Source organism: Gadus macrocephalus, chromosome 8 (assembly GCF_031168955.1).
Source record: "Gadus macrocephalus chromosome 8, ASM3116895v1".
NCBI classification, from domain to species: domain Eukaryota; kingdom Metazoa; phylum Chordata; class Actinopteri; order Gadiformes; family Gadidae; genus Gadus; species Gadus macrocephalus.
Window position 1 is genome coordinate 5,589,979 of NC_082389.1, and position 21,187 is coordinate 5,611,165.

General features: G+C 45.9%; 4 protein-coding genes across 6 annotated transcripts; 1 reads left to right on the forward strand and 3 right to left on the reverse strand.

The window, feature by feature from the left end:
* Window positions 1-1,352: 1,352 nt before the first annotated feature.
* hes6 (hes family bHLH transcription factor 6) lies at window positions 1,353-3,083 on the reverse strand. The gene is made up of 4 exons (XM_060058316.1): window positions 2,852-3,083; window positions 2,631-2,714; window positions 2,398-2,479; window positions 1,353-2,283 (listed from the first exon to the last, which is right to left on the reverse strand). Exons 1-4 carry the CDS (start codon window positions 2,924-2,926, stop codon window positions 1,829-1,831), a joined length of 696 nt encoding a protein of 231 aa, XP_059914299.1. The 5' UTR covers window positions 2,927-3,083; the 3' UTR covers window positions 1,353-1,828.
* Window positions 3,084-4,297: 1,214 nt separating this feature from the next.
* On the forward strand, window positions 4,298-10,178 carry itm2cb (integral membrane protein 2Cb). 2 transcript variants are annotated; one of them, XM_060058317.1, is made up of 6 exons: window positions 4,298-4,532; window positions 5,910-6,053; window positions 6,280-6,471; window positions 6,936-7,046; window positions 7,793-7,943; window positions 9,019-10,178. In XM_060058317.1, the coding sequence occupies exons 1-6, from the start codon at window positions 4,446-4,448 to the stop codon at window positions 9,108-9,110; spliced, it is 777 nt and encodes a 258-aa protein (XP_059914300.1). In that variant the 5' UTR covers window positions 4,298-4,445; the 3' UTR covers window positions 9,111-10,178. The 2 variants fall into 2 exon arrangements, with proteins under 2 accessions (XP_059914300.1, XP_059914301.1); XM_060058318.1 differs by having other exon boundaries at window positions 4,311-4,532; window positions 6,283-6,471.
* Window positions 10,179-10,475: 297 nt separating this feature from the next.
* Window positions 10,476-14,290, reverse strand: LOC132462666 (G-protein coupled receptor 55). 2 transcript variants are annotated; one of them, XM_060058326.1, is made up of 3 exons: window positions 14,155-14,290; window positions 11,487-12,294; window positions 10,476-10,923 (listed from the first exon to the last, which is right to left on the reverse strand). In XM_060058326.1, exons 1-3 carry the CDS (start codon window positions 14,160-14,162, stop codon window positions 10,756-10,758), a joined length of 984 nt encoding a protein of 327 aa, XP_059914309.1. In that variant the 5' UTR covers window positions 14,163-14,290; the 3' UTR covers window positions 10,476-10,755. The 2 variants fall into 2 exon arrangements, with proteins under 2 accessions (XP_059914309.1, XP_059914308.1); XM_060058325.1 differs by having other exon boundaries at window positions 10,476-10,983.
* On the reverse strand, window positions 13,378-21,178 carry snorc (secondary ossification center associated regulator of chondrocyte maturation). The gene is made up of 3 exons (XM_060058327.1): window positions 19,892-21,178; window positions 14,967-15,137; window positions 13,378-14,642 (listed from the first exon to the last, which is right to left on the reverse strand). Exons 1-3 carry the CDS (start codon window positions 19,962-19,964, stop codon window positions 14,533-14,535), a joined length of 354 nt encoding a protein of 117 aa, XP_059914310.1. The 5' UTR covers window positions 19,965-21,178; the 3' UTR covers window positions 13,378-14,532.
* Between the last annotated feature and the right edge of the window lie 9 nt (window positions 21,179-21,187).

Consider the following 21,187-nt stretch of genomic DNA (forward strand, 5'->3'; position numbering starts at 1 on the left):
AATGTATCAGGAAACTCTTTACATGGGCTACAAATCGACTTGATCATCTATTTACTTTCTCCTCTAAAGACCCATTAGGCCTATCATTTGGCAGTTGACAATGCTCCCACTGTTTAACTGCGAACTGGTTTGATAGGGGATGTTAGTCCAATGAACTCCAACCGTCCCAATATTATAAGTGGATCATTCTTTCAGAGCCATGAGCATTTAATGGGTGTTAACGACTTTAACGCTGCTGCCAAACACATAATGCCCCTGCCTGGTCGCCTATTTCATCAACAAACGGTACTAATAGTTAGATTAATGATTCCAAGTAAGTAATAATACAATTTCATGATTTATTCTCCGATACGAACCCCCAGATAGGTTATTTCTAAAATATGTTGGCTAGTCCTTAGATCTCCTATCGAGCCCAGCAGTCTGCAGACAGTGGAGCAGCGTGTCTGGGCCCTATAGACTAGCCCACGTCTAGTCAGATCAAAGAGGCCACGGTCACAATCCGGTTGACGCCTCGGCTTCTTGAAGGCGAGGTGTGAAATGCTCATATCGCACCCTCAACGGGAACCATTCACACCTTTGGGGGTGGGGGCAAGCAGGGTCCCCCCACAAATCCGGTCCCTCTGCTTGACATGAAATCATAAATTGACCACGATATCCTGGATGGATGATCTTGAGTTTAGTTTCTACATCCGCAGTATTATAGGTCTGCAGGTCTCTGCCTGGTGGAACCTTAAACGCATTAATTCCAACGTAAGGTTCAATAGCAATGATGGGTTCTTCGGGAAATGTATATAGGCTACTGGTGGGGCGGGGTGGGTGCTGGACATCTGAGAGCCTACCTGGCGATGCAGGACAAGGAGAGCGTCTGCAGCTCTTGCTGTGCCTTCATTGAGGAAGTCTGAGAACCGTGCCAGTGAATACGCTGGTCTTAAAGGGCACAAAATGCATGCTGTTCACCAAGATGCATCACTGAATATTATATATATTTAATCTAATAAAGCGATTATAAGAATGAAGTAAACTGCCTTTGCTGAGCCGTTATCAAACCAAAGCTATTCTCTGTTACCTCTTGCGGTGTTTAAATAAGTTAACACGAAGCCTAAAAGCGATTGAAACATCTTACTTATACTTTCGTAAGATGTAATTCAGCATTTAGCTTGCAAAGGACTGAAGGGTGATTACATATAGGCCTAGTTTTATATTTTAGGGCTAGGTTCTGCATGGTGGAAAGAATGTTTGAAACGGTGGGCAAGATCGGCTGTTAAAATCAAATCAAAACCAATAATAAATAATAGTAAGATACACAAGGCTGGTAACAAATCATGAATAAGAGAAAGAGATAGAAACACATGAATTTAAAAGGATTTTGTATTTATTCAAAGACAGACATCACTAAGACAACATGGGTTACTCAGCTAATTGGACCAACAGTAATTTCATGTATTCATATGAAATTAAATTCTATGGGAGGAAAGTAATTCACACATAACTAATCCTGCTTCTCTGGTGGGACAAGCAAGCTCGCCATGCTATAAACACAACATGTAAATATGTACATTTCCCCCTTTCAAAAGGCCCGGCCAACAACTATCTTCACCGATGAAAAATAAACAGGTCAGCATTGACCAAATCAACCACTTTAAATAGCCAAACATTTAAATACGTTTACAAATTAAATTCAAAATTAGTTTCTTTTTTTTTCTTTTAAATCACACAAAGAGCTTATCAGATGGCACTCAGAAACATGTCAAAGTTATCCTAGCTGTCTTCATCCTAGTGGTCCGCGAAAGTTATCACCAAATCTAATTAAAGCGTGCAGGAAGATGATCTACCAAGGTCTCCACATAGATTTTGGATACGATAAATATTGCAGACAGGACACATCCTGGATTTCCCCTTCGTGTATAGATAAGTTGCTTTGCTCGGAGTCCGTCTCCTCTAGATCTGAGCAGAGGTCGTCGGTAGAGGAGGACGGGTCCAGTGACAGGGCGGGGGAGCCCGGGCTGCAGGGGCTGGACCGGCCGCTCTCGGACCAAGTGCTGCTGCTACTGTTGCTGCTGTTGTTGTGGTGAGGGGGGCAGTCGGAGAATATGTCCGACATCCTCACTTGGCGTCGATCCTCGTCGTTCAACGGCATGCTCTCCAGGAGATGGTTGAGTAGATCTGCGGCGATTGCGGGGTCGATGCCCGGACAGTTGGACACGAAGCTGTGCACTTCGTGCATGCACTGGATGTAGCCCGCAGCGAACCTCTCTCGCGCCTCTCGGTTCACCACGTCCAGTTCTGAGGAGGATTGGAGAGAGACTTTAAGTTATTTCAAACCCCCCAAAACAAACAGGGACGGTTGTGACATTATGATAGCAGTAGCCTATAATAACATTGAAACACGAGTCGTACCCTGGGCTTGACTCTGCAGAATATTCTCCACCCGTCTCACTGTCAGCTCCAACACCTCGGCGTTCTCCATCTTCGACTGCAACTGGGATGAATGAATGAATGAATTAATAAAAAACCAAACAAGGGAAATAATTAAAACCGATGAGGTTATGGTTACAACCCAACGTTTTGACTCCACGTTCATTCGTTTTGATGGTGAAATAAAGGTCTATAACTATTTTGCCGGTTCTTACATCCGAGTCTGCCAGAGCTCTGAGTTCCTGCAAACTTTCATTGATGCGGGCCCGCCTCTGCCTCTCCACCAGAGGCTTCCGGATCTGGAACACAGGAAAAGTCAGCACACAAGCATAACGTTGTAGCACTGGTAACAAGTTCTGTGCAGGGCTACCACTGAATACACACACAAAGACAGACCCACAGACCCCCCCCCACACACACACACACAGCGACATACCTTCCGGTCCACTTTGAACTCTTTGGGCTTCTCGTCGCTCTCCGCTCCGTGTGCGTGTTGGGGAAAGGGGGCCATGTTGTCGCGAACACCCCGGCAAGGAACAACCACTGAACGGATCGTAAGGACACACAACCGTTAAAGTGTGTCAGTGGGGGCCGAGCAGATGGCCGGGGGTCCCAGCTGCCAGAGAAAAACGGTTTGCAGAGGAGGGAGGGTGGGTGGATGAGGGGGGGGGGGGGGGCTGCTCGCCTTATCTCTCAGCTGAGAGCCGGGGTCGACAACACGCAGGCTAGCTGGTAGCCTATATATATGTATGGCCCCTGATTTACATATGAATGGAGGAGCAAGGCTCCAGGGGAAGAGCGATGGCGCGGACTGGTCACAGAGCTTCCAGCCAATCACAGGTTGATACTTTTGTCTCGAGTGGAGCGCTGCTCCGCGGTTTGAAATGCAGAGAAGAGAGCTGAACGTTCATCAGGACGTGTAAAGAGAAAGCTTTGCATATTTTATGTGTGTCTGATACCCCCCAAAAGAGAATTTGAAAAGATAAAGGGGAATATTTAAGGGGGGGGGGGGGGGGGGGTATTTTTACTTTATATCATTAGTTATACACCAGTTTGTGAACTGTTTCAAACCAACCATAATCTCGAATGAAATCAATGATTAAATAATGTAATAATCAATGTGGACGACTGGACTTTCATCAGGTGAATTAGTAAGGATATTAAATTGCAGTTCTCACGTTGCATCATTAGTCACCTTTCTGTAAGGCCTGTTTGGAAAGCAATCACCCTTTAACAATTAGGCGATTGCTCAGCTACTTGGGTTTATATGGCTGGTGGTTTGCACATATCCTTGAGCAAATAGGATTTACCGTCCGTCTCTACAGTGATTAATGATTCATATTGTGAGTCGGCCCCATTGACAAATATCACAGCTATTTATCTCATACAAAACACTGCATGTACAAGATCGGAGTTACATAAACGAGTGAAGGGAACCCGGTCTTCCTCCTCGTTATTCTAGTAGTATTCTGAGTATTTGTCTTATAGCCCAACGCCTCCACCACATCTTTATAGTAGGCTAGATTTCTGGAGGCTCAATAAGGTCGATTATTTCGAATCATTATAACATTTCCGGATGATGGAAGTGTTAAGGAGCGAGGCAGACACATTAGGTTTCTTGATTTAAAAAAAGGCACGGAACGCACTACCATATCTGGAGATAACCTTCAAAATAAGAGACGTGATCAGCATCCATATCGATAATGCTCGTTTTTATACAGTAAGGATGAAACTTTAAAGGAATAATATAAGTTAAATAGCTCAGTGAACCAAATTATAATAAAATAGTAAGATAAAATTACATATCATTCACATTTTAATAGAAAGTAACCTGGACGCGGGATTTTATTTTGACAGGAGGATTCTCCAAGGAGCCCACACGCAGCTTGTTCGTCAGAGCGGACGCGGTGCTGAGGTCACACGGCGAGTGTAACATCGGCGGGGGCGAGATAGTGACACTGGTATATATTCATCCCGCCTGGGCCGATACGATCCACTGTACCAAACCCAGACACAATTATACAGATATCATGGTGAAGATCACGTTCCAAGCTGTGTCCGCACAGAAGCCAGAGAAGGAGAGCGATGAAGACAAGATACAGATTCCTCGGGCTCATGTGAGTTGACTAAATCTCCGTTGTTTTTATTTGTTGAAGATGTATTTTTTTGTAAATAAATATCATATTTAATTGGGGGAGAAATACATTTGTTTAGTTTAGTCTAGTGCATTAATTGATCAATTATAGGTCTAACGATAGGCTACTGCATGAGCGATTGGTTAAATGCAAAAACAGAATCCTGCAGATATTTACACAATTTTTTTATTTTTTTTCCCCTAAATCACCTTGGATTGATTTAACCTTTATTGTTTTGAATGTCAGTATTCATTAGGCTTCAGGCTGCCATTTTAAATGTAGCTGTTAGACATTCGGTAAAAGACTATTCTCAAGAAATTCTACACTGATAACCTTGCAGAGATATCATTACAAACTTGCCAGCCGACACCGCCTGGGGTTGTTGTCATTACATCACCGTGTTTGGGTTTGCAGGGAACACTGCAGATGGGACGAACGCAACGTCTTTGTCTGCTGCGGGTCAAAAATAAAACGTGAACCGTTTAAACTTTAAGAATCGAGATAACGAATGCGGACATATATAAAAATGTGTCTCCGTTGTTATTTTGGTAGGCCTATTCATTATTTTATTGTTATAGTAGGCTAATCAGGTGTTATAAAATTCCTGCTGTTGAATCCCATTGCAGGAATTGTCCAATATTATGAAGCTTAAAGCCATCGACAAGGCTAAGATTGTGTTGTAGTATATTTAAATCAATGTGTCTTGCTAATACTCTACGTATGGTTTATGGAGGTGTTCCTAATTGGATTGCGGGTTAATTAAAGACATGCAATGGGATGTGTGCAATTATCATCTCACTAAGTCCACACTGTTCCTGACACACACGCGCACACACAGTTGTCAAGCGCACACCCACGCAATAGATTTCAAGTGACGTATCCATCCGTGTGATTGGCAGGTGGTGGGCTAGGCGTCAGACACTGCTGTGAGTGTGTGTGTGTGTGTGTGTGTGTGTGTGTGAAGGTGTATTAATACACCCTCCCACGCGGCGGTGGTTCTCCTCGTACGCAATCGCTCTCATTTCTCAGCTCCCCCCCCCCCCCCCCCAAGGCGCCGGCGAGCATCGACAAATATGGAATGAGGAAGTAGGCGTCCCAGAATAGCCCGGCTGCCAGACAGACGCTCCAGCATCTTCGTCATCTTAGTCCCTGTTGTCGATTGCTTCAGAAGCTTTTAATAAAGCCGACACTCAAAACCACACAAATAAATCTGTGCGGGTTCAATCGCGTTCCTCTCCCGTCGACTTTCATTCCCGTTGTGAACCACCTTCTGATGATAGGCTGCTTGACGTTGTGACATGGGTGTGTCTAAACGGCGGTGTGTCTAAATGTCTGATGCGTCTCTTGTTCGGTCCGCAGGAGGAACTGGTCCTTGCTCTCGGAGAGAAACCCAAGAGGTCCTACCTCAACGGGCTGTGCTGCCTCACCTTCGGCCTGGTGGTCTTCATGGCCGGCCTGGTGATGGCATCCATCTACGCCTACCGCTACTACTACGTGACGCAGGTGAGCGCACCACCGTGTCCCCCCCCCCGCCCCGCCCTCAGCGTTCTGAAGGAGGGCTTGCTCTGAAACTACAAGAAATGAATGATGAGGGATGAATGAATCGCCGGCAGCAGCAGCAGCAGCAAAAAAAAAAAATCAATCAATAGAAAGCGAAAGGAGGTCAGTGTCAGGTAGTGGGCGAGGGAGATGATGACTCACGGCGGTTCTCCCGGCTGTGCCCTCTCAGCAGATGCCCGAGGACAGCCTGTTCCACTGCCGGGTGGTGTACGAGGACGCCGTGTTCTCCCCCGTGCGGGGCCGCCAGGAGCTGGAGGAGAACCTGGGCATCTACCTGGACGACAACTACGAGCAGATCAGCGTGCCCAGCCCCCGCTTCGGCGGCAGCGACCCCGCTGACATCATCCACGACTTCCACCGGGTAAGGTCCTGGACAGAACGGACGGAAGGAAGGACAGACAGATAGACGGAGAGACGGATAGATGGACAGAAGGACAGACAGCTGGATGGATAGATGATATGTAAATATAGAGACGGACCGACAGCTGGATAGATAGACATACAGACAGACGGATAGATAGATCGATTGATAAATAGATGGATGGATAGATAAATAGATAGAGATAGAGCGCTAGAAAGAGAGAAAGGGAGATACATGGATAGTTAGAAAGCAAGAGCGATAGAGGCTTTCTTCATCCCACTGAGAATAAAGGCGCCACAGCAGCTGGGATAAAAAAAGTGTTAAAAGGAAAATATTAATACAGCAAGTGACATCAGACTGAAACAACCAGTGGGACCGAGGTATCAGAACTAGGTAGAACTGCAGCAGCGCTCGCTTTCAAGACTCATGCGTGCGTGTGTGTGTGTGTGTGTGTTTCTCCTCAGGGTCTGACGGCGTACCACGACCTCGCCCTGGACAAGTGTTACATCATCGAGCTCAACACCACACTGGTCATGCCCCCTCGGAGCCTCTGGGAGCTGCTCGTCAACGTCAAGGTGAGGCCGGCCCCCGGAGAGAGAGAGGGGAGGGGAGGGGGGAGGAGAGAGGGAGAGAGCCCAGGGTAGGGTGAGAGAGGGAGGGGAGAGGGAGGGAGAGAGAGAGAGAGAGAGAGAGAGAGAGAGAGAGAGAGAGAGAGAGTCAAGGGTAGGATGAGAGAGGGAGGGAGAGAGAGAGAGGGGGGGGGGGATAGCAGTGAGGATGAGGGGAGGAGGAGGCAGATGGAGATTCAAGGGTAGGATGAGAGAGGGAGAGAGAGAGAGGAGAGAGAGAGAGAGAGAGAGAGAGAGAGAGAGAGAGAGAGAGAGAGAGAGGATGAGGACGACAGAGGGAGGACGCGGGGGAGAGGTGAAGAGAGTCCAGGGTAGGATGAGCGAGGGTGAGAAAAAGAAACAGAAAGAGAATGAGAGGGACAAAAGAGAGAGATGATGAGGATGACAGTGGGAAGAGGGGCGGGGTCGAGAAAGGGAGATGAACAGAGAGAAAGAAAGGGGGAGAGAATGTACTCCTTGCTAGAATACCTCGGGGGGGGGGGGGGGGGGGGGGGGGGGGGGGGGGGGGGGGGGGGGACCTCCTGTTTAGTAGAGCACCTTTGCCCGCGAGTCCAGTCAGTAACCCTGGACGTGTGTGTGTGTGTGTGTGTGTGTGTGTGTGTGTGTGTGTGTGTGTGTGTGTGTGTGTGTGTGTGTGTGTGTGTGTGTGTGTGTGTGTGTGTGTGTGTGTGTGTGTGTGTGTGTGTGTGCAGAGAGGGACGTACCTCCCCCAGACCTACATCATCCAGGAGGAGATGGTGGTGGCGGGGCGGGTGAGGAACATGAGGCAGCTGGGGCCCTTCATCCACCGGCTCTGCTACGGCAAAGAGACCTACCGCCTGAGACGCCGCAGCCAGCACAAACGTGAGTCAAACACACACACACGCACACACACACACACACACACACACACACACACACACACATGCACACAGGAAACCAGACACACATGAACACGCAATGCCCTCATTTTATTTGTTCGCTTGCCGACAGTTGGTCACAAATCGCTCTACGTGAGGTGGTGTCCCCTCGTTAAAATGCGGCGCCAAAGGCCACCGCATCACGCTCCCCCCCCCCCCCCCCCCCCCCACTCTCTCTCTGCTAACATTAGTCAGTCTCTCGACATCGAGTCAAACGCTGCGTGACATCCCCCCCCCCCCCCCCCCCCCCCCCCTTCTTCTGGGGGTGCCAACTTATTAGTTGAGAATCCCAGGAAGTCCGTGGGTTTGGGGGGGCATCTGCTGTGTGTGTGTGTGTGTGTGTGTGTGTGTGTGTTGGGGAGGGAGGGAGGGAGGGAGGGAGGGAGGGAGGGAGGGAGGGAGGGAGGGGAGGAGGGAGGGGAGGAGGTATGACAGTGTGCGAATAAATTATACAACCACCACCAATGAATAGGGGCTTCCTGCCTCGTGTGTGAAATGTGTGTGTGCTTGACACGTGAGCCGCCCACAGAGTAGAATCCTCTTCTAACAGCGTTAACAGTGTGTGTGTGTGTGTGTGTGTGTGTGTGTGTGTGTGTGTGTGTGTGTGTGTGTGTGTGTGTGTGTGTGTGTGTGTGTGTGTGTGTGTGTGTGTGTGTGTGTGTGTGTGTGTGCGTGTGTGCGCGTGTGTGGGCGCAAGCTGGGAGCTTCTTGCTCTGTGACACCATGATTCACTCAACACACGCAACGTGGGTCCACACAGCTTAGAGGAGGTAGTGTTGCGTAGTAGCAAGGATCTGGCAGGCTCCTTGAGTTGTGTGACGAACAAGACCCACTTCCTTGGCGGTGCATATATGGGCGTATCGCTCTAATCGTCGATAAAAGGAGGGAACGTGACAACCTAGTGCGATATCATAACTAACATGTGACACACACGTGTGTCACATGTCACACACGTATATCAACTGTTATGTATGTCATTTATTATAGAGAATGATGTATTGTTTCTTTTTTAATTCCAGGCATTGACCGGCGCGAGACTAAGCGATGCCACAGCATTCGTCACTTTGAGAACACGTTTGTGGTGGAGACGGTCATCTGCGACCGCTTTTAAACGGGAAGCCATCATGGAGTCCTCGACTGTCCAACTCTCAAGCCAATTGTTAAACCTTACCTCTTGAATTGTTTTGGCTTTCACTGCACTTTAAGGGCAACAATTTTTCCAACAGTCACAGGGTTATTACTTGTGTTTTTCTATTCTTATGATTTTTTTTCTATTTTTTGTTTCTGAAGTTGGATTTTTAATGCTCTCTCGTTGTTTGTGTTGGACGTTCATGTCTCGTGAATCCATCTGTATCTTTGAATTGTGTTAATGTATTGGGATATATCTGTAGCCTGGTCGGTCGTTCACAATGTTTTTCGTCTCCTGTTGGTGAAGTTCATTCTTTTATTTTACTAGTTATTGACTTGATTTGATTCAGAATTATTAACTAATGTCGTGAGCTCAGAGTTTGCTGCTTTGCACTGTGCACTCACGTGTGCAAACTGTATTGTTGAACAAAATAGCAAAGCATACCTCATGTCGTTGAAATGTAGTTCTCGTCCAAATGTATGTACATTTAATTGTTCCTAAGCAATATCTACTGTAAATGGAATTTCTCCCGGTTTTCATATCGTTAAAAGCTTCGATTTTTTCAGAAATCGGTTTGTTTCGTTGTGTGATCCTTTCATTACCGGCCATTTATGTTCCTTTGGTATCTTCCACTTTCGTACTCGAGATATCTCATGGCTTTAGACTGTATCTAGAAGCAGTGCTTTTATTTGACAGGGCAAAGTACCAAAGTATGCAGGCAACGATGCTATGGAAAAGACTGAGACAAGAATGCTCTGTAGCTTAGAATGCTAGGTCGGAACAAAGGGTCTTTAGCTTCCTTCATGTCTCTCTTCTCCTGCTCGTAACTCAAGTTAGTTCCTATAGCTGTGTCCAGTGTCTCCATCTTTAACTCGATCCATTCGTCCCACCTTTGAGAAGGTTTATTTCTACTGTAATATATGAGACCAGTCGTTGGTCTCTAGGGAAGAAGACCTGTGTGCTTCGTTTATTACCACAGCACACTTTCTTTGCCCTGCTGTATATCTACTTGTAATATCTCTAACCTTAAGAATAAATGATCTAACATAACCATTTTGTGTCTGTCATTTGATATATAAGTGTTTATTATCACCTCTCCTTCATAGACACATCCGATTTGATGTTTAACGGAAAGTGTTCAACCGTTATGAATAGTTGTGATGTAATCAAATGGGATGTTTAACTGAAGTGTTAAACGTATGACCAGTTCAAGTTGTGTTAAATCTGACCACGGGGTGGCACTGTTACACCAGAGAAATAAAGACTCATTAACATAATGTTTTTGTTCGGTACGTTTAATACACGCATTATATATCCGATATATTTATTTACAATTTGTCATAGTCATATTGCACAATGCTTGGTCTTCCATTCAAAATCTATCAAACCATCATTTAAATTAGTCCCCTTGGAGTTTATTCAAGGACAACCAAGCAGGATATCGGCCCATAATAAAACAAACAAATATTTCCAAGACATGTAAACTATTTTTCTTCTTCTTAAACCATACAAATGTATATTTTTAATGTAATGTTGTAGAATATTATAATATCTCGAAACTAGGTCTTCCTACTTTCAACATTAGTAGTAGTAGTCTGATTATTACACACACACCTACCATCCACTTTCAGGTCTCTTCCTCTGATCGATCGGCCCTGTCCCATCTTCTAAACGACAAGAGAAGCTTTAAGGAAGACTGTCGACGGAAATTCATGATACTCCTCACTTCTTTTGCGGCAAAGTAGTAGCAGGGGGCATCCAGACAGCAGGTGACGTTGGCCAGACACAGGGCCACCTGAAGGAACAGACTGACCTTAGTCTTGGTCCAGCAGTCCTGGATCACACCTTGATGCACCTGAAACAGCGAGTCCTGTTATCTTCAAGTGTGATGACCGTATAAACTGTCTAACCCTAACCCTTAGCCTAAAACCAAACCCGAAAATGTAACTTTAAACCCGAAAACAAACCCCGAACCATATAACCCTAACCCCAGGAAGTTACCCTACTCAAGTGGATGTGTAGCAGCAGCGAAGAACAGCTACATGCCTTCATCTTCCTAGATGTATTTTGTTCCTTTCTATATGATATAATAGTCACCTTTTCCCCCCTGCCCCTGCCAATCCTCTCTAGGCCCAATGTTTCTTCCAAAGCTATGCTTAAATTCAGTCCATCTAACAGGATTATCTTCAGAAATGGATCATTGGATCTTTGGATGTTTTATTTCCAGACCACATTGCGAATCGTGAAGTAATTGATGTGAGCGATGTGAGTGATGGGACAGATGTTTGCGTTGTGATTGACGTCAGTGATTGTGAGAGATATGAATGATACGAGCGAGGTGGGTGATGCGCCCCTCACCAGGAACTGCAGCAATATGGCAAGGTGGCTGGGGGTGAAGGGGACCAGGAAGGCCCACATGTTGCTGTAGATGACCCGAATGGAGAGCAGTTTCTTGGCACTCAGCTCGTCAGACTGCTTTCTCAGCTCGTCGGACAGCTCTCTCAGCTCGTCGGACAGCTCTCTCAGCTCGTCGTTCAGGCTCCCCGCGGACCGCACGGAGCAGAAGACGATCACCAGTGCCGGGAGGACGTAGCCGAGCACCTCCAGGCACACGATGATAGCAGGGCGCCACACCTTCGGCGAGAAACCGTGGAAGCAGTGGAAGTCTTCGTGGCCGTGATCGCGGAAGCCGTAGATCAGGGCGGGGGGGGCCAGCACGGCCAACCAGACCGCCACGCAGGCGAAGACCGCGTGACGTCTGGACTTGTCTCTAATCACGGGCGAGGGAGGCTTCCTGAATTTGAAAAGGTGGCAGATGCCAAGCCAGCGGTCCACGGCGATGCAGGCGATGGTGTATACGCTGCCGTACATCCCCATGAAATAAAGGCTCTCCAGGAAGGAGCAGAGATCCTTGCTCTGCGCGGTCCACCTGTGGTTGGTGGCGTGCATCTTGAAGGGCAACGGGACAAGCAGAATCAGGTCCATGAGGACCAGGTTGGTGAAGTAGATGGTGGACACCCTCCACTCGATTTTGAAGCAAAACACGAACAGGGCCCACCCGTTGACCGCCACCCCGCAGAGGAAGATGGGGACGTAGAAAACTAACTCCAGGGTCTTCATCAGGTGGTCCACCTCTTCGAAGGAACAGTTGGATGTTGCCATTGTGCTGTTCGACACATAACACAAAACGGGTATGAGTTGATTTGATCAGCAGAGGCATGATTTTATCTACTTTCTTTCATGGTAACCCAAACACACACACACACACACACACACACACACACACACACACACACACACACACACACACACACACACACACACACACACACACACACACACACACCCATCTTTAGTGTACCCATCCTTTAGTAGTTTATCTTTCGCTTCACCGTCACCCAGAAACTCTCTGATAGGGTACATTTGCAGTGAATTTTTTATTTGTGAGGGATGGAATGATGTTATTGTCACTCACAACTATAGAAAAACGTCTGGATTTATTGGTATTGGGTTCATTTAGCTGTCACCCCATGTGAGTCATCTCACCTCATGCAGGCAACCCGTGAGCATCAGGCTTTGTTTTGTCTGGGTGTCAAAGCCTCTCTTCTGTTTCTTTTCAACCACAACATCCTGAGCATGGCAGGCTGTCGCGCATGGCCTGCCATGCCTGCCGATTTTTTTCATTTTACTTTGAGAGTCCTGAGATAGACATTGATCAATTGTGTTGGGTGTCATTTACAACACCATGGCATATTTTAATAATGGGCTCACAGTCACATGTCACATCATTGGATGTTAGCTCAAAACAATGATATTATGACTATTATGCAAAGTCTTACGTTTGTACCATAAGTTCCTTATTTTGACCAGATGACGCAGCACAGCTTGAGTGTGCCAGATCTGCACTCAAATAATCACGCAATCAGTAGTTTTCTTGGTTGCTGTTGGCTATATCCCAGACGGCCTCAAAGCACTTGGTCAGTTTAATGAGGCCAGTGCAATGGAAAACAAAATCCTCATCATCTCCTATTGTTGCAAACGGTGTCTTAATGTTGATGGGTGATATAGAGGGCGACTAAACCGTTTCTACAAACACAATCTTGCCTGTGCTCAGGGCTCTGCACATCAAGAACATTACCCCACGCAACCTGGCAAAATATTCCAACATTATTGATTCACTTATATACATGATAGACATTTGTGTGAATAGATCTTGAAACTCTGGCATACAAACAAGCAGGAAAATAGTTTGGGGAATGATTTATTGGGATATTCCACATGGATGTTAAACAATTTAAGCAACATTGTTATCACTATGGGTGATAGTGTTGTTCAGGGCCAATGAGGAACATAGCACTATTAAAAACAGCAAACATACAGACCACAAGTAGACGGGAAGAAAATAAATCATAAAAGGTGCAGACTTATATTACTCTACCTTTCCTACCATCCCCTTTTTACATCCCATGAATAAAGAAGAGTTGTTTGTCTTATTGCGTTGAGGTTGGAGAATTGACTCCGGCTAAGTAAGAAGCAGAAACAGACTAAGAACATGGTTGATATGTCTCCACTAGGCCAACAAAGTCCCACACTTTCTATGGTGCAGCTAACTGAAACAAGCGCACAAAAACACGACACACTGCGCTATGATATAAATGTACAGCTTCTACACACATTAAAAAAACGTAAACAAAGCTAAATTCACTTTTAAGAGGCGTTGCATCACCAACAGCAACAAAAAACAACAAAGCTCAACCAAAAGAGAAAGAGAAGCAATAACATGTTGAATTACACTGGAAGACCCCGCCAGTATTTCATATGGTATCAGCATACTACCCTCTACTGATATGCCTTTACCAATACCTATTCAATGTACCATTTACATTTGACTGCCTACACACTATTCTCCCATTTGATATATGTTTATTGTACACTTAACATTAAACCTTAAATAGTTCCATTTACTAATTTAAAGCGGACAGAATTGTTATGGAGTGTGAAAAGTAGTTGATATTTTAAATCTTACTTGTTCATGGTAAAGGTGCCAGCCACTATTTAGTATTTTACATCCAGAGTGAGACAAAACAAACTTTCGGGGAAGAGAGTGAAGACCGAGAGACAGAGAGAGAGAGAGACAAAGACAGAGAGAGAGAGAGAGAGAGAGAGAGAGAGAGAGAGAGGGAATCACAGACACGCACCACCAACACAGACACACAGACAGAGAGAGAGGAAGTTGTCAAAAGAAGAAGCTAAGAGAATGTGATGGAGTCACAGCTGTACATTGGAGACACACTAACAGAAACGCATTGATGCTCTGAAACCCACAGCCACAACCAAGTTCACAGACGCGTGCGCGCACACACACACACACACACTCACACACACACACACACAAACAAACACACTATGATGCGGTGAACTTTCGGAGGGTGATGACAATGAGTGCCAGGAGGACCGAAGCTCCGAGGAAGACGGCGATCACGATGGCTGTGATGGCCCCTAGCCCGAGGACCCCTGCAGAGACACACACACAAAAGAAAGAACACACGCACGCACACAAACACACACGCAGGCAGGCAAACACACACACACACACACAGGAATGAAACGTGAGAGATATGTATACTGCAGCAAATCTTCTGCAGAACACACTGCAAATGCATTCATAGATCAACCAGATAATTTGTCTTTCATACAGCAACAGAGAGTCATCATGTTTTCTGATCAAGTAATGAAAAGAGTGATGCGTCCGTTAGAAACTAACAACAACCGTTAGAAACTAATAACAACAATCGATGAGCATGGTTCATCGTGGCTGGTGTCCACTCGCTGTTTCACCTTCCACCTGATCCACGGCCTGGGAGTGGGTGGAGTCCTCGTGGTCGTAGGTGAAGCAGCAGTCCGTCACTTCCTGGATGGGCTCCTTCGTGGTGACGTCATAGGACACGTCCCCTGACATGGTGTCCTGGTTCTCCCCCTGCAGGGTGGGCAGCGAGTCTCCGATCGTCTCTGCAGGGGGGGGGGGGGGGGGGGTTGTGTGCTCCAAATTCAGGCTATACTTCTTTAAGTCACCTAGCCTATCAGGCAAGAGAATAAGTCTATTTTGAGGCGGCACAGCTAGAGGAAAACCAAACCACATGCCTTTGCAGAACACGTGGTGAAAGGTTGAGGACGATTAATAACCAGAGGTGACTCGATGTGTTAACGCAAAAGCAGCAGTTTCTTTCTAACTGTTTTTTTTTTTTAGATCTGTGGCCATATATATATATATATATATATATATATATATATATATAAACCCAGGTACACACACACACACACACACACACACACACACACACACACACACACACACACACACACACACACACACACACACACACACACACACACACACCCAGGGCCTAGCCATCCATGTTAGACAGCCCCTCTCTGTCCGGCCGGCCTGACGGCCCAGGACGGCGTATAAGGACGTCTTTGTGGACAGATGGACATTCTGTCCTCAGATGATGTGGTCAAGGGTCCCGCGCTGCTCTCGGTTCTCTGATCGGGTTTGACTAGATCGAGGAACTATTATATCTATCGTCGTTATTATTAAGGCATATCGGGTTCAGAGTTCACAACTCTTAAACGGCAAATGTAGAATTTCTCTCTTCTCAGCAATGAACACTATTCCTATATTATCTCTATAAAGGGGTCTTTAAAAATCCAATAGGCCTACCTGTGGAAAAACCTGTCCTTCGACAAGTGTATAAATAATACTCGGCCTGGATAAATATTGAAGTACTGCACAAGTTTAGTAAGGTACAAAACAAGACCAAGGCACGTTTTGACTGCGTAAATAGACAGCTGCATCGGAAAGTCAGCAGCGAGAACACAACTTGCGTGTGTACAAGAGAACATTTAAAAGGTCACAAAGGAGGTTGAGGTTGTGAGCAGACGTGTCAGAGTCACGTAACAAATAGGACCACAGGAGTACGTTTGAAAGCGTGTGCTGCAGTTGTTGCAGTGCTTGTCCTTCCCTTGGCTGCTGGAAGCAGAGCCGTTTCAACCCTCAGCATGATAACGATATAATGGTAACCTTAAATCCTATCGCTTGTTTTAAAAAAAACATATTTTTTTGAAGACCGTCGAATGTCAATGGGTCAATGGGCTTTTTTTTTTTTTTGCGTGAAAAATGCAAAGGAAAATCTTCGTTGGGAAAAAAAGTAAATCAACAAACTATTAACTCACACATATACACAGACATACACACACAAGCCCACCCATTCACACACACTGATTCGCTCAATGGGGCTCGACCAATCCCATACCAACATACCTTACAAACATATTTACCCCTACTAATTCATACACCCCCACCCCCGCATATTTACTCACGGTGAACTCCATCACAGTCGATCTGTTTCTCTTCTCTTGAAATCCCTTTTTAAATAGTGCTAGTGATCTAATAATCATACAAACCCTTGTGTAGCACAAACAAAGATTTTTTTTAAATAATCTCATCATGGGCCTTCATAAAGTGACATTGTCGTTCTAATTTCAGAATGGGTTTCGTTAGTTTAAATTCCCCTTCAAACCACTTCTTAAGCCGATAGAAACGGCATGAAGATGATCCTAGAGATTAGCCGAAGCTCCGACATGTTGTTGCACAGCCAGTGTGACTGCCTTGTTGTATTTATTTATTGTACTTAATTGTGTAGCATCTGCAGTAGCTAGCCATCACTGATGTATACAGGGAAGTGGTTAGCCTAGTTATTGTTAGCACTGTGAACTTCTTTACTGTACCGACAGCGATATATTGTTTCACGTCTCATGAAAAATGTACTTCGGATAAAAGGGTCTGCTAAATGCCCCAAGTGTAAATGTAAATGTTGTTGTTTCAATACAGGACAACTGCAAATTTATTCTCCTTTAAACCATTTTTGGGGGGGGGTTTTAGTGGAACATGCTGATATTTGTTGTGCAGCTGTGTTGATCCTGCGCTGGGGTTTGCTGAAGGTGGGCCCTGCTCGCTGGGCCCCTGGCCAGCAGGGCCATCAATGAGGCCTTCAGCAGCGGGCACAAAAGGCAGCCTTATGTGCGTCAGCAGAGAGAGGACGTCAACACTGCTGCGACGAGCAACAACTGGCCGGGATCGAAGCAGGCCGCGAATGGAGGTAGTGGACATCCAGCGACTTTAGTTGATTAAATAGCTTTTAGTTCAAAAGCAAGCTTTCAACTACTGGCTGGGCTCGAAGCAGGCTCCAAGTGGACGTCAAGCGAACCTAGTTGATCAAATAGTATGTCGTTTAAATGCAAGGCTTCAACAACTGGCTGGGCTCGAAGCAGGCCACGAGTGGAACTAGTGGAAGCCTACCGAATTTAGTGAAATAGTTTGTAATTTAAGGGCGAGGCTTATCTCTCAACCTTGTGTCAGTGGCACCTTGTCAAAGATAGATTTCGCTTTAGAAGGGGGCTGAATATCGAAACCTTTTTCTTTCCGGGCCTTGGATGTTTCGGAGAGGAAGTTTGACTGTCGCCTCTTACATTTTCGCCAGTATGCTCACACACGAGCGGCACTTTGATCACATCACAAATAACGCGGGTATGTCAGAACCTCTCCCGGTATTGTTGTTGAGACACGGGGAAGATACCCGACAGAAAGCCCAGAGTAGGGTCTTGTTTTGAGCTGGAGCTCTCCTTACCGTTGAGGATTTCACATGGGCCCGAGATGGGAACAAGCATGCAAACAGGTGTGTGTGAACACCCCACCCCACTAAGAAGACGGCTGGCCTCTGTGGCGTCCTTGCATAACCCACCCAGACTTGGAGAATGCACTGGTTCTCCTTTTGCCTCTCGGACCTTAACCAATCACAATCTTTAAGAGAGTGGTTTTCAGTATTTCGAGTTCACCTCTTGATGAGGAGTCTCTTCAAAGTTGTGGTCATCCCCTGTGACTCGGCCAAACATTAAGGTTTCTATTTGAAGGAACGGCCCATGTTTCTAAATATAGATTTTGTGACCTTTATGCATCAATAGTTTATTAAATAACTCCAATGTGTGGCCAAATGTAACATTGGATAGGCATTTGTTCGTGTCTTTCTCAGGCATTCACAGATCGTTTTTGTTTTCACCAAGGGGGTGGAGGGTAAAAGTATTCTCCCTTCGTTGGTGAAGTATTCTCCACATTTTGACCAAAACAGATTTAGTGTGATATTATGTGGGGAATGCTCATTCAACCACTGTGTGTGCATGCCCAAACACATTGTCATTTAATGTCTGTTTAAGCGTTTCACATTCTTCCTCTTAAATGAACGTTGCTAAACAGCGGCAGTATACATTAGAGTCTCTCCCAGTTTCAGCATAGCACCTCAGTGCAAGAGACCCGCCAGGACATTGGGGCTGAGAGTCCGTTGTGCTGCAACAATAGCTCAGTGTCCAAGGGTCAAGGTGACAGCTCGACGCTACTTGCTTCATTGTGGTCCCACTTCTTCTATCTGAATACTGTGGCTCCCTTACACATCCCCCCTCTACCCAGCCCAGCCACTAGGCTGACCTCTTTGCACCTAGGATGACCTTTGACCTTTGACCTTTGAGCATGGGAGATGGTGCAGAAGACCCAAGTGGTTCCACACATTTGAATAATCCACAGTCTGGGTCTTTGTTCAAAATTAAATAAAACTTTGTACAAAGTACTCTGCTCCCAGAGTATTTTGGAGTAAAACTACTATAGGAAGAGATAGTAGAAATACAGGGAAGATCTATTATTGGAGGATATTCTGTTCTGCTTATTCTGCAGACGGAAGGCTAGTGTAGCGCATCTTCAGCAGGGCCTGGAGAACACCAAAAAACGGAAATGGCCCCATTAAGTGGCAAAAAGGAAACTGGCAGCAAATTTTGTTTAACTCATTGAGCTTAGATTTTTTTTACTTACTGCATCCGACAGTCTGTCTATTTTGGCATTTATTTGTAACTTTTTTACAAACGACCACAAATCGTATTTGTCGTGTGGGTGAAAAGGGCAAGAAGATTCCACTTTCAATTAAAAAGTGAAGAGAGACAGATACACAGGAAAGGTAGGAGTCATTGTAAAGATACATCAGGTCACCCATCAGACCAACACAACGAAGTAACTATTAAATTAAATCAAATGACGAACAATAAGCCGAAGGAGCAACCTGTGTGGTTGGTTCGCACTTGGGTAAACACAAGTCTGCAGACGAGCCCGGAACATTATGAAAGCAGTGGGGTTGACGTATGTCAAAGAGCGGTTTTCATCATCAGCTACTGGCTGCAACGTCCATGTCATTTAGTTCAGCGGATGACTGATTCAAGGCCTGCATGTGGTTGAGCAGGAAACACGTAGGCACGCCACATACGGTGTGAGGTTTAATACGTAATTATTCACTTTCTGATGTTAAGCTTCTATCAAGTTGATGAAATAATATATTAAATAAAAAAAATACATATATATATTCGAGTATGAAGAGCGACTGGTCTTGGAATGTTAACTTATTTTCCCATGGGGATAACAACTGACCGAATCTGCCGTTCGAGCAAATATCTTAGTCGAAGCCTGTACCCCATCATTCCCCCCGATCTCCAAGGATTTCACGATACAAACCAAACAGTGCTAGCCTTCTTTCCTACCTTGGTGGAGGGGAGAATCTCCCTTCCGCAACCCCAGGTCTCTGAAATGCATCCCCCACTCCCCCAGTATGTCGACCAGCACAACTCAGTACGAACCAGGGCGCCAGTAAGGCGATCGAGGGGGGCCTTACCTGCGCGTGTGGCCACCACCGAGAGGCCGAGAAGCACCAGGAGGAATCTGCAGAGGCCGCTGCCGTGAGCCATGGTGCCTGGAAGAGGAGAGCGCTAAGTGGGGCAGAAAAGGTCTCTAACTCCTGGAGCTTCAAACAGGGGTGTGGGGCTGGCAGACGGGGGAAGAGAGAGCAGTATGGAGGAGAGGGAGGGAGGGAGGAAGGCCTGCTGGGAGAGGTGTGGAGAGTGTCTGGACACTGAGGACTTTGTGAGCTCATCTCAGAGGGCGGGCCGTGCTTCACACCCGCTCAGACCACAGGTTGAGGATCTTGGAGCACTGGTTTCAAACGGGCCATGACTGAATCACTGTCCTTCACAGGACTGCAGCTGAACGCTCTTTCTCCGTTGTTCTAGCGCTCATTCGTTGACTCCTAGTTTAGTTTTGGTTTAATCTGAATAATTGTTTCCTTGTCTGACTTATGCAAAGTTCAAATTATTTTATAACAAAACTAGATACTGGCAATTCTGTAGCTATAAGCGGTAATGTTATTTTTCGATAGTTCATTGTATAGTCAAACAGTACAATTACCATTAGTTATTTGATTAACAGATTCAGCACTAGTCAGTGGAATTCACCTATAATGAAAGGGCCATACTCAAATTCATACTTCTGCACACTGAGAATGGGGAGAAGTTTAACTTCCACTGCAAATCTAATACAACCTTTTGCAAATGAACTGTGAGTGACTCAGCATCCTACACAATGAAGTTAACAAGTCCAGTACAGTAATTAGAGCCCACATTTATGTTTGCTTGTCTGTTTACAAGGCTACAACAATTTAGGTTTAGCCCATTGCCAATCTTCCTGAAAACAGAAAACAAATACCGAATGATAATCCCAGCATTGCATAGAAAACCAGAGTTGAATCCCAGCCTGCCCCCCCATCCCCAAGCACGTTAGACAAGAGGGGAGTCGACAGCCCGCATTAAGAGTCTGTTTATTTCATACCGTAATAAAAAAAATGACTCCCGCGCTCCATCCTTTCGATATATTATAATACAGATGCAGAATTGAAAGTTTATTATTTTAAACAGCCTAGTAATATACAAGAAATAGATAACTACTTGGAAACTTTCAAAGCATGTCCTTAAAACAGGACATGTCGCGGGGCCCCGCCCCTCCGGTCCTGTACTGAGGTGCCCGGCGCAGGGGGCGGGGCTTCAGCTGTACGGGACGAGGGAGGGGGTGAATGGGGAGGGGGGGTTCAATAAATAAACAAAACAAAACTGAATGGATAGAATGGGTTTAAGCAGTA